The sequence below is a fragment of the Xenopus tropicalis genome, chromosome 7 (assembly GCF_000004195.4).
Source record: "Xenopus tropicalis strain Nigerian chromosome 7, UCB_Xtro_10.0, whole genome shotgun sequence".
NCBI classification, from domain to species: domain Eukaryota; kingdom Metazoa; phylum Chordata; class Amphibia; order Anura; family Pipidae; genus Xenopus; species Xenopus tropicalis.
The window spans coordinates 128294524-128316108 of NC_030683.2; the positions used below are offsets into that span (position 1 = coordinate 128294524).

Consider the following 21585-nt stretch of genomic DNA (forward strand, 5'->3'; position numbering starts at 1 on the left):
AATATTGTTTTCTTTAATAATAAACTATAAGTGAGTAATCTGATTACCAGGGATGTAACCTTTTGCATTTTGGAAGACTTTTTGGAAGTTAAATTCAAGTCCCATTAATGATTAGTTCTGGCTAGTGATGAGCGAATCTGTCCCATTTTGGTTGGGCAAAAAATTTGTGAAACGACAATAAAATTCACGAAATGGCGAAAAATCTGCAAAGTGCGTTTGTCACGCGACGGCAAAATTGCGAAATACGGAAATTCACTCACTAGTTCTGGCCAGTTAAGCAACATCATCAGAGTGAAGTTCAATAGTCTGTAAATTCTCTTTGTTTTTTTATGTTTTGTGCATATATTGTACTTACTTCCTTCAAATTCAATTGTTCCTGTTGGCAAAGTCACTCTAATCAACCACAATCCTGTGAACACACACAACAGATTTATATTAAATTAGTATAGAAAAAAATGTGAAATAATATACTGCACTGTCTATGTCTAACCTGTAGGAATGAATATAAAGTGGGTGAGATTTTCAGTGCTGAGCTCTAATTTCACACTTATAAATCTGCCCCTTATTATCAGTGTTCCACCACAAAGCAAAGCTTTGACATTGACCACCCCGGCATTTTTATTGAGATTCAAATTTGTGAATTTTAGGGGCCAATTCATTAAACCACGATTTTTGGGTGTTTAAAATCACAATTGTAAAAAATTCAGAGTAACCACGATAATTTCTGATATTCAAAAATGTTACAAAAATAATTGTCTTGGTCGTACAAAAATATTGTGGTTGGTTTCGGAAAGTCACAAAATTTTCGGATCCGAACAATCGTAAACGGCGCAAAAAGCTTTCTAGCTTTGTAACCTTCAATGTATGATTTTGGAAGCCTCCCATATGACTCAATGGCACTCTACAGACCCAACCCAGCCAAAAGATAGTCACGATACCAAAGCTTGAATGAATTCCGAAATGTTTGTAGTTTTTATGAAAAATATGACTTTTTCATGAAGTTAATGAAAACCATGAAAAAGTCATGGAATTTTAATGAAAATATAATGGACATAATGCAAAGTTCTATAAATTAGAAAAAAAATAATTTTTTTTTTCAAAAAAATATTGTGGTTTCATGAATGTACCCCTTAGAGTTTTTTTCAGTGCAAATAAATTTAAAATTGTAACAAACTTGAATGTTTGCTTATTTATTATGAATAAAATGTTTCAATTCAATTTGTATTCTACTTATCATTTTTAATGGGTCTACTAACTCAAACATTTTTTTGAAAATTTGAATTGAAAATGTTATAAAAAAAAATTTTTGTACTTAATAAATGTTAAACAGTTTGGTTTTAGAAACAATAATTTGAATTCATGAGTTTTAGCACAAGAGAAATTGCAGTTAAAATTTGAATTTGATCTTTAAAAAATCATCCCCTTAATGTTGAGTTATGCATAATGTAAATGAAAGCTGTTTTTTGTACTTGGCTATAACTTTTATTCCCATGTATCCACTTATACACATTGATAAGGGAATAAAAGCAATTTTAATGTTTTAGTAAGACTAGATTTTATGAAACAAGAGTGAAAATTTGGACTTTACTTTCTCTACTTGCAAAATTTAACTGTAACATAGAGAGGCGTATTAATCAAAATTCAAATTTGTCATGAAAATTGTTAATAAAAAAAATCGAATTTGTCAGTTGTAGAGTTTTTTTTATATTTGTTTACCAAACTCAAATTTTTGTGTATTTATAAAAATGTTGAATCTAAAAAAACTCAAAACCTCAAAACCATGAAAAAAAACTTAAGTAGAATACAAATCTGATACATTTATCTTTTCAATTGGTCTACAAACACTCAAAAAGTTTAAAAATTTAAAACTTTTTTCAATTTAAATAAAAAAAATGTTTTACCTAGGGCAACTACTCCTTACTAATATATAAAATCGTAAGCTTTTAGATGTCAAAGTTTTACATTTAAGTTTTTTACCCATAATAAACATTTGAGTTTTGAAATCCCTAATTTGAATTAGCACAAAAACTATGGAAAAAATGAATGTTAAAATTGGAAAATTAGCCCCTTTTTTACAAAAAACTTTTTTTGTTCTGGCACACTTATTGCAAATATAATTTAGATTAATATTAAATACTTGGACAAAAATTGACTTTCTAAATATCTGACATAATCTGAGCTCAGCTCCTCCACCCAGTCTCTAGATATCGATAGTTGCCTAAATCTATCAATTACCTTTTTTCCCATAAATAGGAGCGAGAGGTCCTGTGAAAAAAGTAATGCAGAATTAAACAGCAATAAAGAAAAAAATATAGTCGGTAATATATATCATATATACATTAGAAAGAGAATAGACTATGGTGGCTAAACAACCAACGTTTTATTCATGTTTACGGTCTTACGGACAAGAATTAATAAATTGGCGCAAATTCACCCTGAAAAAGATTTCCCCAGTAGAACTACATTCTGATGCAATCCAGTCTCCTGATAGGGCAGCCATACTTTTGCTGGAGCCAATGCCAGTCCTAGCTCCTTCCTGTGCATAGCAATAGCTTAGTTTGCACATGTAGGTCCTTTAATTGTCTCTTGTAGTATGATGGGTGGACTGTAGCACTCAGCAAAAATCTTGTAGTACCTCTCTTAGTGTGCGTCAGCCTGAAGCTCCAGTGAAGGTGTTTTGTGAGGTGATAGGTTCCCATTAAGGCCATGATAACCCATTTAGGGTGTATTATAATTTTTAATGCCACTTTTTAAAAAATATGTCCCTTATGATTGTTGAATCCTGTACACTCCTTAAGGGATGCACTGAACCCACTTTTTTGGGTTCGGCCAAACCCCTGAACCCACCCTGACAGATTCTGCCAAATCCCAAACCGAATCTGAATCCTAATTAGCATATGCAAATTATGGATCGGGAAGGGTTAAAAGTTGCCACACGTGGAAATTTTTCCCCCCACTAAAATTTAACCCTTTCCGAATGCTAATTAGCACATGCTAATTTATGCTAATTAGGATTCAGATTTGGTTCTGCCGGGACCGTGGATTTAGCCGAAACCAAATCCATCAAAAAAAGGCTGGATTTGGCCTGAATCCCAAACCGAATCTGGGATTCGGTGCATCCCTAGTTTCCTTGTTCCCACTGTTTTTGGCGGCTAAGGCCTAACCCAAGTTGTTATACCTACAAGACAAGAAAAACTGGGGGATCCCACCTACTTATGCTCAGGACAAAAAAGTGCCTCTTGAATTACTCTTTTTTATCAGCAAAAATGCGAACCCTACATATACAAAAAGATGAATTTTAGATACTTACTGCCTTTATATTTAGTTGGTTTATCATCATGTGTTTCCTCTAAGATCCAATCTTCTATATAAAAATGTAAATAATATAAATGTAATTTGTCAGTGATTCATAATCATTATTTGCTACCATTTTATTTCTTTCAAACTTATCAGATGAATGTATTGTTTACCTGAAGGTGTTGTGACTCCAGGTTCTGGAAAATAGAATGAAACAGTGTGTAACTATGTACATAATCAATACATAAAATACAAAAAAACATGCTGAAATTGTTAAAACTCTTCCTACACTGGGGGGCAGATTTATCAACATTTTTATTTTATCACAATTCAAGTTTATTGTGGCTATTTTTCAGTTCAAATTTCTCAACTCAAATGTGCATATTTATGATGTGCAAACAATTCAAAAACATGAATATTAAGAATCAATAGTAAATAGCGATGGGCAAAATAATCGCCAGATATGGATTCGCGGCAAATTTCCACATTTTTCCATTGGCGGATTTTTTTTTTTTTGAAACTGGAGACAAAATTTGCATCAGAAAAATTCACCATGCATCAAGAAATCGGGACAAATTTCCACATATTGCCATTGGTGGATTTTTTATTTATTTTTTTTAAACTGGAGACAAAATTTGCTGCAGAAAAATTCACCATGCATCAAGAAATCATCGCCCCACATCAAAAAAATTGGGGCACATAAAAAAATGAAATGCATTAAAAAATTTTCGCTGTTTTGCAAATCTTTTCAAAGATTCAAAATTTTTTTGACAAAAAGGAACAGATTCCCTCATCACTAGTAGCAAAAAGTTTCTGTATACTGTATAAAGTCAACAATTTTCTTCATGAATCAATCAATCAAGATTTACAAGTTTTCACATATTTTTCAATTTTAAAAAAAGTCCCAATTTTTTTAATTCTAAAATTTGAATTTGGTAAATCTGCCTCCAAGACTCGTTAGCCCCAATTTACCAGTGAGGAAGCATAACAATCTGCCTAAAAAATGAATTCATTTTTTTTTAAAACAAAATTCTTGATAACTTTTAAATACCCATACATAAATGGTCTGTGTATTTCCAAAGGCTGTATTTTAAACCGTTTTGGATTCATGGGTAAAATACATAATGGGGGCAGATTTATCAAAATATGAGTTTAGAGCTTAATACAAAAAAAAACCTCACCCACCTTCTATTTATTCCTATGGGATTTTTAGAAGCATATTTATCAAATGGTGAGTTCTAACTTTCACCCATTGATAAATGCACTGCTAAAAATCCCATAGGAATGAATAGAACGTGGGTGAGTTTTTTTTTTATATTAAGCTCTAAACTCACATTTTGATAAATATGCCCCAAAATCTTTCAATTTAGTATTTGTTTCATTAGTTCCCATCCAGACTACAAAAAAATGTAAACTACTTTCTGTAATTTGAGATTGTAAGGATAATTTTTATTTTATTTTTGCTACATGTAACTTTGTTGAATCAACAACCAAAAAGAACAAAAATATACATTTTTATAATGTTTCAATGTGGCTTTTCTGTATTGTGTTACAATTCTTAATAATATTTATCATATGTATATAATGTACTAAAATACTTACTCTCTTCATATGGAACTGGCATAGTTGGCTGCTCAGTTTCTATTATCCATTCACCTATACAGAACAAGAAATAAATTAATCTGGCTTTGATTAAAATGATATCTGCCAAAATATACAACTGGCACTGAATTAACATTGTTAGTACTTTCAAAATCAATAGAGTTGGGTGTAAATATACATAATTGATACCACTTTACTAATCTCTCTTTTTAGAAAGGATTTGTGGAATTATTTATTCTAGGGATGCGCCAAATCCACTATTTTAGGATCCGGCCGAACCTTGAATCCTTTGAAAAAGATTTGGTTGATTACAAAACCAAATAATTTGCATATGCAAATTAGGAGGAGGAGGAGCTAAAGAGAATCTAAACTTTTTTTATATTTTATTTAACTTAAAATAATTGGGCCCTTCGATGTTTGTATATCAGTTGAAGTGTCAGCCATGACCAGGCGAATAAGATCTACCGTATGAGATCCACTATTAGTTCCAGAAGCTATAGGGTATCCAGCAGTAAAAGAAATGTGCTTGGATTGGCTCATTGATGGGACATTGTATTAACAATTGTATATTTATTTGGATCAATTTACCTTCAGGTCCTGGAATTCTAGACAAAGGTTCTGGGGAAAAAAAATGAATCACACTTAATACTTTAACATTTAATAATTTTACTCTATACACACAGTATGGGGCTGATTCATCAAGTACGAGTTTGAATCCCGAAATGGGTACAATTTGGATTGGATATGATCATTTTTGATGATTGCAAATATCACAAAAATGCTTACGAAAAAATCATATTAGTCACGATAATATCGTATTGGCGATCTAAAAGTCACGAAATTTTCATATCCGAACAATTGTAAACAGTGGAAAAACCCAGGGTCGGACTGGGCCGCTGGGACACTGGGAAAAATCCTGGTGGGCCTCAGCGGCCCAGATCCGACCCTTGCCGGCGCTCCCCCTCCTGACCGCTCCTGCCCTGACGCGTCAAATTTACACACTCGGGGGAGCCCTGGTGGGCCCTTCACCCCCCATTCCGACCCTGGAAAAACCTTTCTTTGTCACAATGTACGAAAAAGTCTCGCAAAGGTACGAAAAATTTGCAGAAAATACACACAGTACTAAAAAATATGAATTAGTTGTATTCGGAGCAAATAGGCCCCTATATCTTGAATTAAATTAGGTAACAATGAATTTAGGCATGCAGATAAATATAAACATGGCAGCCAAGCTTTAATGTAACAATCCTCCTAACATTAACAGTAAAATGGCCTCCAAGTAAAATCTACAGTTATAGATAATGTAGAGCAAGTATTTCATCAACCATATCCCAACACACCCCCCTCCAGTATAGTCAATGACAGGAAATGGATATAGTTACGAATCACCAACACTGGAAAAACTGAGATACTTACAAAATTTTGTAATTTTAGAAATAATTTAGTTGGAAATTTCTGTTCAGAAAAAACACTTATTGGGCCAGATTCACTTTGGTGAGAAAAAAATGAACCCCAACTTCAGTCCCTAATTCCATATAGAATTCTACTGAGTTTGATTTGATAAACCCAAGTTATTCTCTTGGAATTGAATCTGGTCCATTATGTGGCAAGTTTACTCAGATATGTTATGTGAAACTGTATATATAACATACTTACTTCCTTCATATAACTCAATCCCTGTTGGCTGTGTCACTTTTATAATCCAAATGCCTACAAAGTTAAAAATAACAAAAACAGTTGTTTAAATTTGAATGCATGTTTCAATAACAATAAAACTATGATATATATTTTTTTTCAAAAAATTGGATCTCCACCATGATTGAAAGCATTTAAAGAAGAACAAAAGTTAAAATCACTAGGGGGTGCTGAAATGTTATTGCTAGGGATGCACCGAATCCCGGATTCGGCCCAAATCCAACCTTTTTTTGATGGATTCGGTTTCGGCCAAACCGAATCCTAATGAGCATAAATTAGCATATGCTAATTCGAATATGTAAAGGGTTAAATTTTAGGGGGGATTTTTCACCACACATGCAGCAATTTTTAACCCTTCCCAATCCTCGCATATGCTAATTATGATTCGGTTCGGGATTCGGCAGAATCCATTAGGTTGGGTTGGGGGGGGTTCGGCCGAACCCAAAAAAAGTAGGTTAGGTGCATCCCGAGTTATTGTTTATTTGATACCCCGGGACAGTGCTCCTGTTAGTAGATTCAAAAAGCTAGATTTTTCACTCTACTGCATCTGCCCCGGCCCAAAGAAAAAAAAATATATAAGAAGATGGATAAATGTCTACAGAAATACCTAAAAAGTTTTCTGTTAACAGGACTACTGGCCCGGGCCATCAGGGAAGCAGTTAGAATCACTGGGGGGGCTCCTAACATTTCAACATTTCAACCTCAGATCTCTTTCAAAAATTCAGTTGGATTGTTTTGTCATCAAGATAGAGCTTAGTTACCAACAAGTACAACATATTATCTTACTAGTACAGAGAATAAATGGGCTGCTATAAGAAATTGCATTGCCATACCTTTGTCTTTTTTTATTCAAAAAGTTAGACCATACTTAAATAAAGCTAAATATCAATGCTCACTTATGTATTTTGCATTATTATTTTAGTTATATTAACTCTTATTAATGTAAAGTAGTTTTACCTTTTCGTCCAAAAATTGGAGCTACAGGCTCTAGAAAGTAACACATAGGAAGAATGTAATGTTAAAAAATTTGGCAAAGAATTGAAAAGTTGTAGTTGATTTATCTTACAAGGTGGCAAAGCAGTGACCAAAAATAAAACAATGATAGTTACAGGTATAGGACCCATTATCCAGAATGCTCGGGACCAAGGGTATTCCGGATAAGGGGTCTTTCTGTAATTTAGATCTCCATACCTTAAGTCTACTAAAAAATCACTTAAACAGTAATTAAACCCAATAGGGCTGTTCTGCTCCAATAAGGGGTAATTATATCTTAGTTGGGATCAAGTACAGGTACTGTTTTATTATTACAGAGAAAAGGGAATCATTTAACCATTAAATAAACCCAATAGGGCTGTTCTGCCCCCAATAAGGGGTAATTATATCTTAGTTGGGATCAAGTACAGGTACTGTTTTATTATTACAGAGAAAAGGGAATCATTTAACCATGAAATAAACCCAATAGGGCTGTTCTGCCCCCAATAAGGGGTAATTATATCTTAGTTGGGATCAAGTACAGATACTGTTTTATTATTACAGAGAAAGTGGATCATTTAACCATTAAATAAACCCAATAGGACTGTTCTGCCCCCAATAAGGGGTAATTATATCTTAGTTGGGATCAAGTACAGGTACTGTTTTATTATTACAGAGAAAAGGGAATCATTTAACCATGAAATAAACCCAATAGGGCTGTTCTGCCCCAATAAGGGGTAATTATATCTTAGTTGGGATCAAGTACAGGTACTGTTTTATTATTACAGAGAAAAGGGAATCATTTAACCATGAAATAAACCCAATAGGGCTGTTCTGCCCCAATAAGGGGTAATTATATCTTAGTTGGGATCAAGTACAGGTACTGTTTTATTATTACAGAGAAAAGGGAATCATTTAACCATGAAATAAACCCAATAGGGCTGTTCTGCCCCAATAAGGGGTAATTATATCTTAGTTGGGATCAAGTACAGGTACTGTTTTATTATTACAGAGAATAAGGAAACCAAATTTAAAAATCTGAATTATTTGATTAAAATGGAGTCTATGGGAGACAGGCTTTCCATAATTCAGAGCTTTCTGGATAACGGGTTTCCGTATAAGGGATCCCATACTTGTACCTAAAGGAACTGTGATATTTCTTTTTCAACTACATTTTATTCCTCAGCATTTGGTTTCATCTGTAAATACTTTCTATACTTACTTCCTTTATATTTGGTTGGTTGATTGGGACGTGCTTTTTCTACGATCCATTCTCCTAGGAACAAAAGTGAAGTAAATGTTACTTTCTCTCTATAGATCTCATTACTTAAGATTCTTATTTTATAAATGTGTAGTCAATAATAAGGATTAGTAATAACCATATTCTTTCCCATGTGCTAAATGTTCTAAATACAAACCATTCTAAAAATAAACTGTAACTAATAATAATAAATGCAAATAATTCAATTATGTTGCGACTTCCAGTCTGATAACGAGAGCTATTGGTCATTAAGTGAATTTACAGGTTAATATATGACCCATAGGTGTAACCATTGCAACAAAAAGAATAACAATTTTTCATGACTCTATTACCTTTAGGGACTGGTTCTCCAGGTTCTAAAAAAATAAAATTTTAGAGACAGATTATGAAATATATAATAATGTGAATATAGTGTAAAGGCAGCAGTGATGTAGCAATGTCCCATTGGCCAATCCACAAGCTGGGTATGCAGTAGATACTTACTTGGTTCATACGGCACCGGCGCAGTTGGCTGTTCAGTTTCAGTCAACCATTCTCCTAAAGAAACCACAACATGCATTACATTTCCTGCATCTATTGTGCAATTTTTTCTGCAGTTGTGTTTTTTGTTTTGCAAACTTTTCGCCGTTTCTCGAATTTTATGGTGAAGCGAAACGGTGAAAAATTCACAAAACGATTTTTTTTCCACCCTCGTCTTTTTTTTGCCAGCATTTTTTTTGTTGCCTGTGCTTTTTTGACATGGCCACACCCAGTTTTGACCCGCCCCGCCCTTTTTGTTGCAACCCGCCCTTTTTTGACGCAACCGTGGGCAATTTGACACGCGCCAAATTTTTTTTTACGTGCAGAGAATTTTTCTGCGCCGGATTGTCACAGAAAATTCACAAAACAATTTTCCAATGGCAAAATGCAGAAATTCGCTGCGAATCCATGCTTGCTGAAAAAATTTGCTCATCTCTATTAGTGATGAGCGAATCTGTTCAATTTAGCTTAGCTGAAAAATTCACAAAACTGCTGAAAAATTTCAAAATGCAGCTACTGAGCAACTTTTTTTTGCCAAATGTAAATAGTGATGAGCGAATCTGTCGCATTTCGCTTCAATGAAAATTCGCGAAACGACAGAAAATTTTGAGAAACAGCGAAAAATTCTGGAAATACCCCTGTATGTTTGCCATGCATTTTTTTGCCACCTACAACTTTTCTTGACGTGACTGTGCCCATTTTGATGCGACTGTGCCTATTTTGACTTTTTGAATTTTTTTGCAGTGAATTTTCTTGGAAGTTGTGCAAAACAATTTGCCATTGGCAAAATGTGCAAATTTGCTGTGAATCTACGCCTAGAAACAAAATTCGCTCCTCACTAAAAATAACCTGTTTGATTAGGGATGCACCTAATCCCCAATTCGATTCAGGATTTGGGCGAATCCCGGCTGTTTTTAAGGATTCAGTTTTGGCCGAATCTGCAGTCCTGGCCGAATCCTAATTAGCATAAATTAGAATATGCTAATTAGAATTTTGAAAGGGTGACATTTTTTAACCCCTTACAATCCTAATCAGCATATGCTAATTAGAATTCAGTCGAATCCTACTGGGTGGGTTCGGGGGTTCCCTAGTTTTGATGCAACAGCAACTTATTTGACATGGTTGCAACTTTTTCCTCACTCGGCGAATTTTTTTACGGCAAAATTTTGCCCTGATTCACCAAAAAAAACGAATTATGGTGAAATGCAGAATTTTGCAATGAATTCATGCGTGGAGAAAAAAAATCGCTCATCACTAACTCAATAACTAAAAAATCAGTCACATAAAAAACCCAGAATGATGGCAAAAATAAATGTGATCGAGAAAATTTTCCAATCTCGAATATTTAGAAATCTCCCCTTTTCTGTGGGTTTCAAAAACCTTTTGTGTTTCTCTGCAGTAGAGACAAAAACATTTCACATTTCAAAAATCAAATTCCATACATACCATCTGTTTCTGGCAAAGGAGCTATAGGCTCTGTAACAAAAATAGAACAAATACACCAATGTGAATGATAGAATTGAATCAATATAAAAATAATGTTGCAGTTTTGTATTGAAATATAAGTAATGTTGAAGGGGTTGGAAGGCTAGACATGCCCAGATTACCCAAAATGTGGGCCTAAAATGGTTTAAAGTGTAATGGAATATAATAGTGGGTGTCCTCTACAACAGGGATCCCCATTTAATTGAAAAAAGTGTTGGGGAACAACACAAGCATTAAAAAAGTTCCTGGTGGTGCAAATAAGAGCTATAATTGGCTTTATGGTAGTCTCTATGTGGCCTGGTAGCCTATAGAAGGCTCTGTTTGCCTTTACACTGGGTGTTGGGGAGCAAAATAAGCATTAAAAAAGTTCCTGGTGGTGCAAATAAGAGCTATAATTGGCTTTATGGTAGTCTCTGTGTGGCCTTGTAGCCTATAGAAGGCTCTGTTTGGCTTTACACTGGGTTTTATGGAATCAACATAAGCATTAAAAAAGTTCCTGGTGGTGCAAATAAGAGCTATAATTGGCTATTTGGTAGCCCCTATGTGGACTGGTAGCCTATAGAAGGCTCTGTTTGGCTTTACACTGGCTTTCACTGGAATCAACACTTGCCTCCGAGCCAGAAATTCAAAAATAAGCACCTACTTTGAACCCACTGGGAGCCACATCCAAGGGGTTGGGGGACATGTTGCCCAAAGCCACTGGTTGGGGATCCCTGCTCTACAACTATAATAGTTTGAAATCTCTGTATTATGATATACTGTATGTAGCTATACCAATGCAATGATAATCACTGAGTACTTACCCCTCTCTAACTTATAAGTCAAATTATAATTAAATATCAATACTCACTCCCTTCAAATTCCAGTGTTTCTGTTGGCAGCTTCACGTGACAAACCCAAACTATCAAAGACAAAGGCATCTCGTTACTATAACGTAAATACTTACTATAACGATTTTCTATCACTATTTCACATTATGGTACAGATTCAATTCAAAGAGAAAAACATATCCTATGGTTTAGAATGTAAACATTCCAATGAAGTCTATAGGGCAATCAGGAATTGAATTCGGAGTTGTTTTCCTCATTGAGTTGAATGTAGATTCAAACTAATGAGGAAATGTTTTTAATTCTGACATTATCTGTGATTTTATAGTGAGCTTCAAATTACGATGAAAAAACGTTATTTGTAAATTACCTTTCCTTCCAGGAATTGGAGCAATAGGAGCTGCAAAACAAGTGATTGTATTATATTATTGTATTATATTATCAGCAAAGGAATAATGAGCTATATCATTATGGTAGGACATCTGACTTCCAGTAAATATTTTTGAATGTTGCTTAATGATAATAAAACCGGATGGAGTTGTAATTTTAACCCTCTGTTCTCTGCCAAATGTCTTAAGTATTGATGAGCGAAACTGTACCATTTCGTTTTGCTGAAAAATTGCAGGAAACTGTAAAAATGTTGCGTGGCAAAAAAGAAATTGTCACCACATCAAAAACTAATAGTCATTTTTTGACGCACGTCATTTTTTACGAATGTGACTAGTGATGAGCGAATTTTGTCGCCAGGCATGGATTCACAAGGGAATTTCTGCATTTTGCCATTGGCGAATTGTTTCTCAAAACCTCTGTGAAAATTCGCAGTGGAAAAAATTGGCTGCACTGAAATTTTTTTTGCTGTGTGCCACATTGGTCGCGTCAAAAAAGGGCGGAGTCACAACAAAATTGGGTGCGGTCGTGTCAAAAAATAGACGTGGACAACAAAAAAGACGCGTTTCCTGCATCTCTTTTTTGACACGACCGCACAGGACAGATTCGCTCATCACTACACGTGACTAGTGATGGGCGAAATGTTTTGCCATGGATTCGCAGCGAATTTCTGAGTTTCGCCATTGGCGGATTATTTCGCGAAAAATTCACTGTGGAAAAATTTGCGGCACGTCCAAAAATTGTCACGGGCATCAATAGAATAGCCGCGCGACAAAATAATAGCCGCGGGTGACACAAGAATAGCCATGTGACAAAATAATAGCCGCGGGCGACAATTTTTTTTGCCGTTTCGCGGATCTTTTGAAAGATTCAAGAATTTTTTGGCGAAGCGAAACGGAACAGATTCGAAACAGATTCACTCATCACTACATCGCTCATGTGGGCAACAATTTTTTGTTGTGAAGCAAATTTTTCTGATGCCAATTTTGTTGCCCCTTTTGTGAAAGAATCCGCAAATGGCGAAACATGGAAATTCGCCATAAATCCATGGCTGCTGAATTATTTTGCCCATCACTAGTCTTAAAGAGTAAGTAAACCTTTTTTTCTATCAGTAAAATTACTCTAAACAGCCTCCAGAATTACTGTCTGACCTGGCTCCCAAGTTAGAAGTTAAATTCTCCTGCTTGTTTTCTTTGCTTCCTTTTGCAGAGTGAAGCCCCGCCCCCACTTCCTGTTCAGTTGCCTCATCACTTTGACTACTGTAGTCAAAGTGGAGAGCCTTCTGCGCATGCCTGGAGGCAGCAGGACCCAGTCTGTGCATGAGCAGGGTTTTTTTTTTTTTTTTTGATGAGGGAACTGAACAGGAAGTGGGGGCGGAGCTTCACTCTGCACAAGGAAGCAAAGGAAATGAGCAGGAGAATTCAACTTCTAACTTAGGAGCCAGGTCAGACAGAATGCTGGGACAAAGGTAGGTAATTCTGGAGGCTGTTTATAGTAATTTTACTGATATAAGAAAAAAAAAAGGTCTACTTATTCTTTAAGATATAACTGGCCCAAACAATGTGAACGTCTTCCTTTACTACACTGTATACTTACTCGCTTTAAATTTTGTTGGTTGTCCTGGACTGGCTAGCTGTATGATCCAGTCTAAACATGAAAAAAGAAATATGTTTTTATTAATGTATTAATTTTTTATGATAATTGGCAGGCTTATTATATAATATAAAGTACTAGTAAACATTACACAGATTTTCTTTATTTTTTCTGTATATTTTGTCTCAATGTTATTTGTCTCAACATTATTCTATTCATAAATGGAAAAATGAGTTGACCCTACAGTATATATATTTATATACTGTAGGGTATATAAATATATATTAAATATAATATTTATAAAGAATTTGAATGAAATATATTCAAACAAAAAGTCACTTCTATACAGGAATATGTTTTTGCCAAAATGAATTTTCCAAAAGGCATTTTGCCAAAAGGCATTTTCTCATCAATCACAAATGTTTTTTGAAAAATAAAACGATGTATAAAATGATGTGATTTCTAGTCTGATACAACTCTTTTCAGCATGAACCATCATTTCAAATGTTATATCTGAAACAATATAAAGAGGGGCCATCTTGTCGAATTATCTTTTGAATTTGCAATTTACCTGTAGGAATTGTAACTCCAGGCTCTAGAAAAATACAAAAAAAGTGGGAAAAAAATGGTTACAATTGTAATGTCCATTAAAGTTTTAGGTTCACGGGTTGTATTTTGCCCATTTTGTCCAGTTCTCATTCAGTGTGATATCAAAATGCCCCAAATCACCCTTATTTGTTACCAAAATTGTTGGTTAAATTGCTAATTTGAAAATGAAGATATTTGATTAAAAGTACATGCCGATTACTTACCTCCTTCATATGGTACAGGAACAGTCGTCTTCCCTGTTTCAATGATCCAGTCACCTACACATAAATACATATAGATATATTTTTTACAAATTACTTATAGGGGCTGATTTACTAATCCACAAATCCGAATCCCGAATGGGAAAAAATTGGATTGGAAACTAACATTTTGCGGCTTTTTCAGATTTTTTGCGTTTTTTTTCGTGAATTGCCACGACTTTTTCAGAGCCATTATGACTTGCGCAAATTGTCGCGACTTTTCCGTATTCAGCGCTAGTAAATGGAGGGCAAACCTTTCCGATTTTTTAGCGATGGTTACGAAAAAGTTGTGACAATTTGCAACGGCTACGAAAAAGTCGCGCCGTTTTACGAAAAAGTCACGACAGCGACGGAAAAAAATCGCAAAATACCGATCATTGTGAAAAAAACGCATTCGGACACTTACGATCCCTTCGTGGATTAGTAAATTGTAATCAAACGACTGAAACACGTATCCTATAATTAGAACTTTATTCCCTCCTGAACTTTATTTCTTTTGATATATTTGAATGTTTCTTTCATATTGATTCTTTTTCTTCTCTCTTCCAAACCGTATTTGTTAGGGTCTTGAGTTTTTCCTGTATTAACCCCAAGGGTAGAATGTAGGGTTCTGCAAGTGAATGTTTAGTTTAATGTCTTACTCACCATCGGTACCAGGAATTGGAGCTCTTGGTACTGGGGAAAACAATGAAGAGAAGAAATAATAGATCCATGGTACTTATTTATACATCTTTTTCTCATTTTATACCCATATGCTCTTAAAACCCTTGATTTATCATCATCCCTATCATTTTAACCCTAACGTAACATTAAATAACACTTAAAAAATTTAATATATTTAGGAAAATTTAGGGATTTAGGGAAATTGTCAGACAAATAAAACACTTGCATTATGATCCAAACTGCACAGTTTTATGATGCCCAAGCAGACAGAATATGTAAACATTTAACTTTTTTATGGAGATATGAAATAAAGCATTTATTATTTTTATGACGTGCTCCATCCACCAACACCAACTTTTCTTGTAAATATTTAACTACCTGGCAAAAACCAAATCATATTTTTGGTCTGTTAGTTGTATTCTATTCATTATATTTTTATTTCAGACCATACAAGTTACTGCCTGCTAATTAAAATAATAAACACCTCCCTTAGGGGCACATTTACTAAGCAATTTTGAGATAAATTCCTATTTTTTCTTACTTCTAGATAATTTCGAGATGGATGAATGGGTTTTTTCGTATTTTTTCCCGAAAAAAAAAATATTTTTTTTTAAATAACTCCCATAATTCATGATTTATTAATGTTTAGTCAACTTTGTTTTGTAAAAAAGAAATTTGACAGGTTTGATCTGTTGCGTACCATTGATTCCTATGGAGGCTTAGAATAGTAGCCTGTCCTTGACACATTTTCAAGAACAAGTTTATCCCCTCATTGTTTTCAGTTTCACCCATCTTCAAGGAGAAGTTAATCCCCTCATTGTTTTCTATTTCACACCTTTCAAGGGGAACTTAATCCCCTCATTGTTTTCCGTTTCACCCAGCTTCAAGGAGAACTTAATCCCCTCATTGTTTTCTATTTCACACCTTTCAAGGAGAAGTTAATCCCCTCATTGTTTTCAGTTCCACCCAGCTTCAAGGAGAACTTAATCCCCTTATTGTTTTCTATTTCACACCTTTCAAGGAGAAATTAATCCCTTCATTGTTTTCAGTTTCACCCAGTTTCAAGGAGAAGTTAATCCCCTCAATGTTTTCTATTTCACACCTTTCAAGGAGAACTTAATCCCCTCATTGTTTTCTATTTCACACCTTTCAAGGAGAAGTTAATCCCCTCATTGTTTTCATTTCCACCCAGCTTCAAGAAGAATGTAATCCCCTCATTGTTTTCTATTTCACCCATCTTCAAGGGGAACTTAATCCCCTCATTGTTTTCCGTTTCACCCAGCTTCACGGAGAACTTAATCCCCTCATTGTTTTCTATTTCACACCTTTCAAGGAGAAGTTACTCCCATCATTGTTTTCAGTTTCATCCAGTTTCAAGTGTAACCTAAACACATTATTGTTTTCCAAGAATGAGCATTAAAGCTCCTAAAATGGCTGCTGGAGCACTTCCTGTTTGGGAAAGATAAAGAGGATTCATGGAAACCAACGTCCGTTGAGCATTAAAGCTCCTAAAATGGCTGCTGGAGCACTTCCTGTTTGGGAAAGATAAAGAGGATTCATGGAAACCAACGTCCGTTGAGCATTAAAGCTCCTAAAATGGCTGCTGGAGCACTTCCTGTTTGGGAAAGATAAAGAGGATTCATGGAAACCAACGTCGACTTTTTCGACTTTTGACAATGCTTTGAATTAAAAAAAATTCAGGATTTTCAATTGAACGATTCAAGCATTATTGTGACATTTTATAAATACAACGATGATCGAGTTTAATTCGAATTTATACCATGTTGAGTTTATACGACTTTTAAAGCCAGAAAAAAATGAATTTAGTAAATGTGCCCCATGGTATTTGTTCATTCCTTACTCTGTATATATCTGTAAATGTCCAAAGTTATCATGTAAAGTTGAAAAACAATGCACAAAAATACAATACTCTTTAAAAAATGTGTACTTACTCCCTTCATAATCCACTGTTCCAGTTGGCAGAGTCACTCTTACAACCCAATAACCTTAAAACAATAAAATATATACATTTATTTAGTAATTAGTTGTAGCAAAACCTATGCCACAAATTCCCAACATAGTGCTAAGGAAATTTAATATATAACAGTATTTATTTAGTGGTTAATAAGGAAATTACCTTTTTTCCCTGGAATTGGACCGATGGGTTCTGCAAAAAAATACGAATATTGTAATAACGATAGTTCAGTATAAGTTTAAAAATGTTTATAATAAAAATAAGTTTCCCGAAATGAATTCATTTTTAATTTCAGTTATAGACAATCATTTACACAATTTATTAATCCGTAGTCATTTTTTTTTGAGCAGTAAGGATAGTTACTTCTTGGTAAAACTTTTCCTGGGGGGGGGGGGTCTAGATTTAACCATTTAACCATTTATTTTCTGCACTCGAGCCATTAGTTCCAGCGTGGAAAATTGAAATTTGAATTCACTGATGTTTTTCCCAAATATTTCCTGGGGGATAATGTGCCTGCCCACTGAACATTATACCCGGGGACATATTTGGGAAAAATCGACTTTAGCTTTGAAATCTTATAAAAAGGAATTATTTAACAAAAGGGCTAATCCTTGTTTAACATGCTGTAGACTTGTGGAATTAATTTGGCCACACCTCTCCTTAATATTGTTGCACTAGTTACTTTCAGAGTTGATAAGGGCCCAAATAAGGGGTGCAAGTAAGAGCTATAATTGGCTATTTGATAGCCTCTATGGGGATTGGTAGCCTATAGAAGACTCTGTATGGCAATTACACTGGGTTTTATACAACCAACACTTGTCAGGAATTCAAAAATAAGCACCTACTGGGACTGCTACTGGGAGCAACATCCAAGGGGTTGGGGAGCAACATGTTACCCCTGAGCCAATGGTTGGGGATCACTGCTATAGACTGTGCAAAATATATTATCTTATAACTTGGTCAGATTTCAACTTCTTCAGACCTACTCTGCATCCAAAGAACGTTTCATTTCATGCCTTTATTGTAAAATAAAATAAAGAATATACTGTACTCACTCGCTTTGAATGTAGATGGTTGTCCGTCATGGGTAAATTCAATGATCCAGTCTCCTAAACAAAAACAATAATATTGTATTTACTGGCTTAACAAATAAACAAACACTATAACATTTTATATTAGGGAGAGCTGAATTGTAGTAACAATAAAATACCTACAATAGGATATCGTATCCATTAATATCTCAGGCAAAGGGAAGAGCAAAGACCCTTTATGCACCTTGCAGCAATTACTGCCATAGTAACAGTATGGGATTATTCAGCATTCGGGGTATTTACAACACAGCATATGGGGCCCTGGTGTAAATCAGCACATTATTGTCCTCAGCTTTAAAGTAGGGGAGACTAAAGGTCCGATCTGCTCGCTTGGTGATGTCGCCAAGCGAGCGGATCTTCTCCCGATATCCCCACCTAAGGGTCACCGATATCGGGAGAATCCCCCAGGGCCAAACGATTTAATTATAACGGCGGATATAGGAAAAGTCGGTCCGGGGACCGCATCAACGAGCCGATACGGTCCCCAATACGACTAGATTTTCTAACCTGCCCGACCGAGATCTGCCCAATTTCAGGCTAGATATCAGTCAGGCAGGCTCGTCAGTAGTGCCCATACAGAATCGGTCTAAGGGACTGATATCGGCAGCTAGAATTGGCCCGTGTATGAAGACCTTTATTTAGGAAACGAGAGTGTAGCTGCATTATATATTCCATTTTCCCAACCAAAACCCATACATTGAACCACTTCTTCATTCTACACTCTATTCTACAGGGCAAATTTTGTATGGAGCCCAGCCATAGCTAGAGTGTAAATTGATGCTTTTTGGGCAAAACAGATATTGGGGTGTTTTTACTAAGAATGGAGATAAATATCGCCGGTGATGTGGCCTGTAGCAACCAATTAGGTCTTTGCTTTGATTTCTAACTTGTAGGTTGACTGTTTAAATCTTATTGCTGATTGGTTGCTATGGGCAACATCACCGGAGATATTCATCTTCATCTTAAACATGCCCCATGGTGCCATAGAACCATAGATGAATTCCACATTACAATGAGTTCAGCAAAGGAGTTACAAAGATGAATAGCTCCACCCACATGATACAATTTGGTGAAGTGGGTCAAGCAGTTTCTTTAAAGGGGCAGTATACCTTTTGTTAACCAATGAATAGGGCTTGTGCTGAATATACATTTTTGCCTATTGTTTTAATCACAACAAATCTATGTTTTTTAAAGTTTTTAGCTGAACAGGGAAACTGAAACTACTTTGTGTCTTTTTGAGGTAGATAATTAGATTGCCAGAATACAGCCCCTTCCCTTCACCCTTTGTTGTGACTGTTTTGTCACTTATGCAATTGGAGTATCTGTACACTAGAAAACAAATTATCTACAAGGGCCAAACATAAAGTAGCTTTTAGAACTAACAAAAACATAGAATTTGCATTATTAAAGCAATAGATAAAAACGATGTTAAGCTTTTCAGTAAATAGTTGTATACTGCTCCTATAACTGCATTAAATCTATTTATTCCCCCATAATGTGCAGTTACCACACAACTGTTCTTTTCATATTGACAGCACAGAAAGAATGGGTCACTGGCACATGAGTAGTTGCAGATAACTAAGGCCATGGGTAAGGGCCAAAAGGTCTAAACACCAACAGCGAAATATGTGAGTTACCTGTGGGAGATGGAGCTCCAGGTTCTAAAATATTAAAATAAAGGAAAAGTTAAGAAAAGATGTTAACAGTGAAATCAGTATAAACAATGAACTGTAAATATAAAAAACATCCTAGTGAGAGAGTTCCTTGGCTTACCTTCTTCATATGGAACAGGTGCAGTTGGCTGGTCTGTTTCTACGATCCAGTCTCCTAAACCCAATGGAATATCAATGAATTTAAGCTCAACTGGTATATCAGAAGTAAAAATGCACCCTTAAAACCATATTCACTATGTAAATAAATGACATGAGGAACACTTGGCATCTAAAGACATACTATGTAGGCTTTTTTCCATGCCTGGAAGTTCTCTCAGACAATTAACAGTAATATATTCCTATATATTTTAATGTATTATTGTTAATAATAATCATGAATCATCATCAATCATCCATTATCATCATCAATCATCATTATCATCATCAATCACCATCCATCATCATCATCATCATCATCATCATCAATCACCATCCATTATCATCATTAAACAACATCCATTATCCATCATCATCATCATCATTAATAATCCATTACCATCATCAATCACAATCCATCATCCATTATCATCATCAATCATCCATCACCTCCATCTCCATCTCCATATCTCCATCTCCATCCATCCATCCATCATTCATCATCATTCATCCATTATCAATCATTTTCATCATCATCCATCATCATCATTATCATCATCATCATCCATCATCCATCAATCATCATTATCATCATCATCCATCAATCATCTTCATCATCATCATCATCATCCCTCAGTCATCATCATCTCCATCCATCCATCCATCCATCATTCCTCATCATTCATCATCATTCATCCATTATCAATCATTTTCATCATCATCCATCATCATCATCATCCATCCATCCATCAATCATCATTCATCCATTATCAATCATTTTCATCATCATCCATCATCATCATCATCATCATCATCCATCCATCAATCATCATTCATCCATTATCAATCATTTTCATCATCATCCATCATCATCATCATCATCATCCATCCATCCATCAATCATCATTCATCCATTATCAATCATTTTCATCATCATCCATCATCATCATCATCATCATCCATCCATCCATCCATCAATCATCATTCATCCATTATCAATCATTTTCATCATCATCCATCATCATCATCATCATCATCCATCCATCCATCAATCATCATTCATCCATTATCAATCATTTTCATCATCATCCATCATCATCATCATCATCATCATCATCATCATCATCATCATCCATCCATCAATCATCATCATCTTCTTCATCTTCTTCATCTTCATCTTCATCATCCAATCAATCAATCAATCAATCATCCACCCAGCATTATCTTTATAGCAACTTGGACATATTAATCTACTATGATCTCACTGATTAATGGACAGTTCGAGATTATAGTCTGCAATGACTTTGCCTAATGACTATAATAATAATAATGAATAATAATTTTATTCAGCCCTAAAATATGGTTGGGTCTACTACATGTATTAAAGGGGAGGTTCACTTTTAAGATAACTTTTAGTATGTTATATAATGTATTATTCCTAGCAACTTTGCAAGTGGTCTTTACTTTTTTAAAAAAAATAATTTCTGAATTATTTGCCTTCTTCGTCTGCATATTTCTGTTACATGGGGGTCACTGACCCCCTTAAGTCTAAAAACTATTGC

At 34.9% G+C, this 21585-nt stretch overlaps 1 protein-coding gene across 1 annotated transcript in view; it reads right to left on the reverse strand.

Moving 5' to 3' along the window:
- Positions 1-21585, reverse strand: part of LOC116412020 — a 388305-nt gene that overhangs the window by 218472 nt on the left and 148248 nt on the right. Inside the window, exons 137-159 of the mRNA XM_031905216.1 lie at positions 19989-20042; positions 19853-19876; positions 18180-18233; positions 17287-17316; positions 17102-17155; positions 15132-15161; positions 14451-14504; positions 14210-14233; positions 13642-13692; positions 12029-12058; positions 11682-11732; positions 10793-10822; positions 9311-9364; positions 9160-9183; positions 8789-8842; positions 7552-7581; positions 6556-6609; positions 5488-5517; positions 4900-4953; positions 3471-3494; positions 3311-3364; positions 2236-2265; positions 356-409 (exon numbers count right to left, since the gene is read on the reverse strand). Coding sequence (XP_031761076.1) covers positions 356-409; positions 2236-2265; positions 3311-3364; positions 3471-3494; positions 4900-4953; positions 5488-5517; positions 6556-6609; positions 7552-7581; positions 8789-8842; positions 9160-9183; positions 9311-9364; positions 10793-10822; positions 11682-11732; positions 12029-12058; positions 13642-13692; positions 14210-14233; positions 14451-14504; positions 15132-15161; positions 17102-17155; positions 17287-17316; positions 18180-18233; positions 19853-19876; positions 19989-20042 — 948 coding nt within the window. The remainder of the gene's footprint in view (positions 1-355; positions 410-2235; positions 2266-3310; positions 3365-3470; positions 3495-4899; positions 4954-5487; positions 5518-6555; positions 6610-7551; positions 7582-8788; positions 8843-9159; positions 9184-9310; positions 9365-10792; positions 10823-11681; positions 11733-12028; positions 12059-13641; positions 13693-14209; positions 14234-14450; positions 14505-15131; positions 15162-17101; positions 17156-17286; positions 17317-18179; positions 18234-19852; positions 19877-19988; positions 20043-21585) is intronic.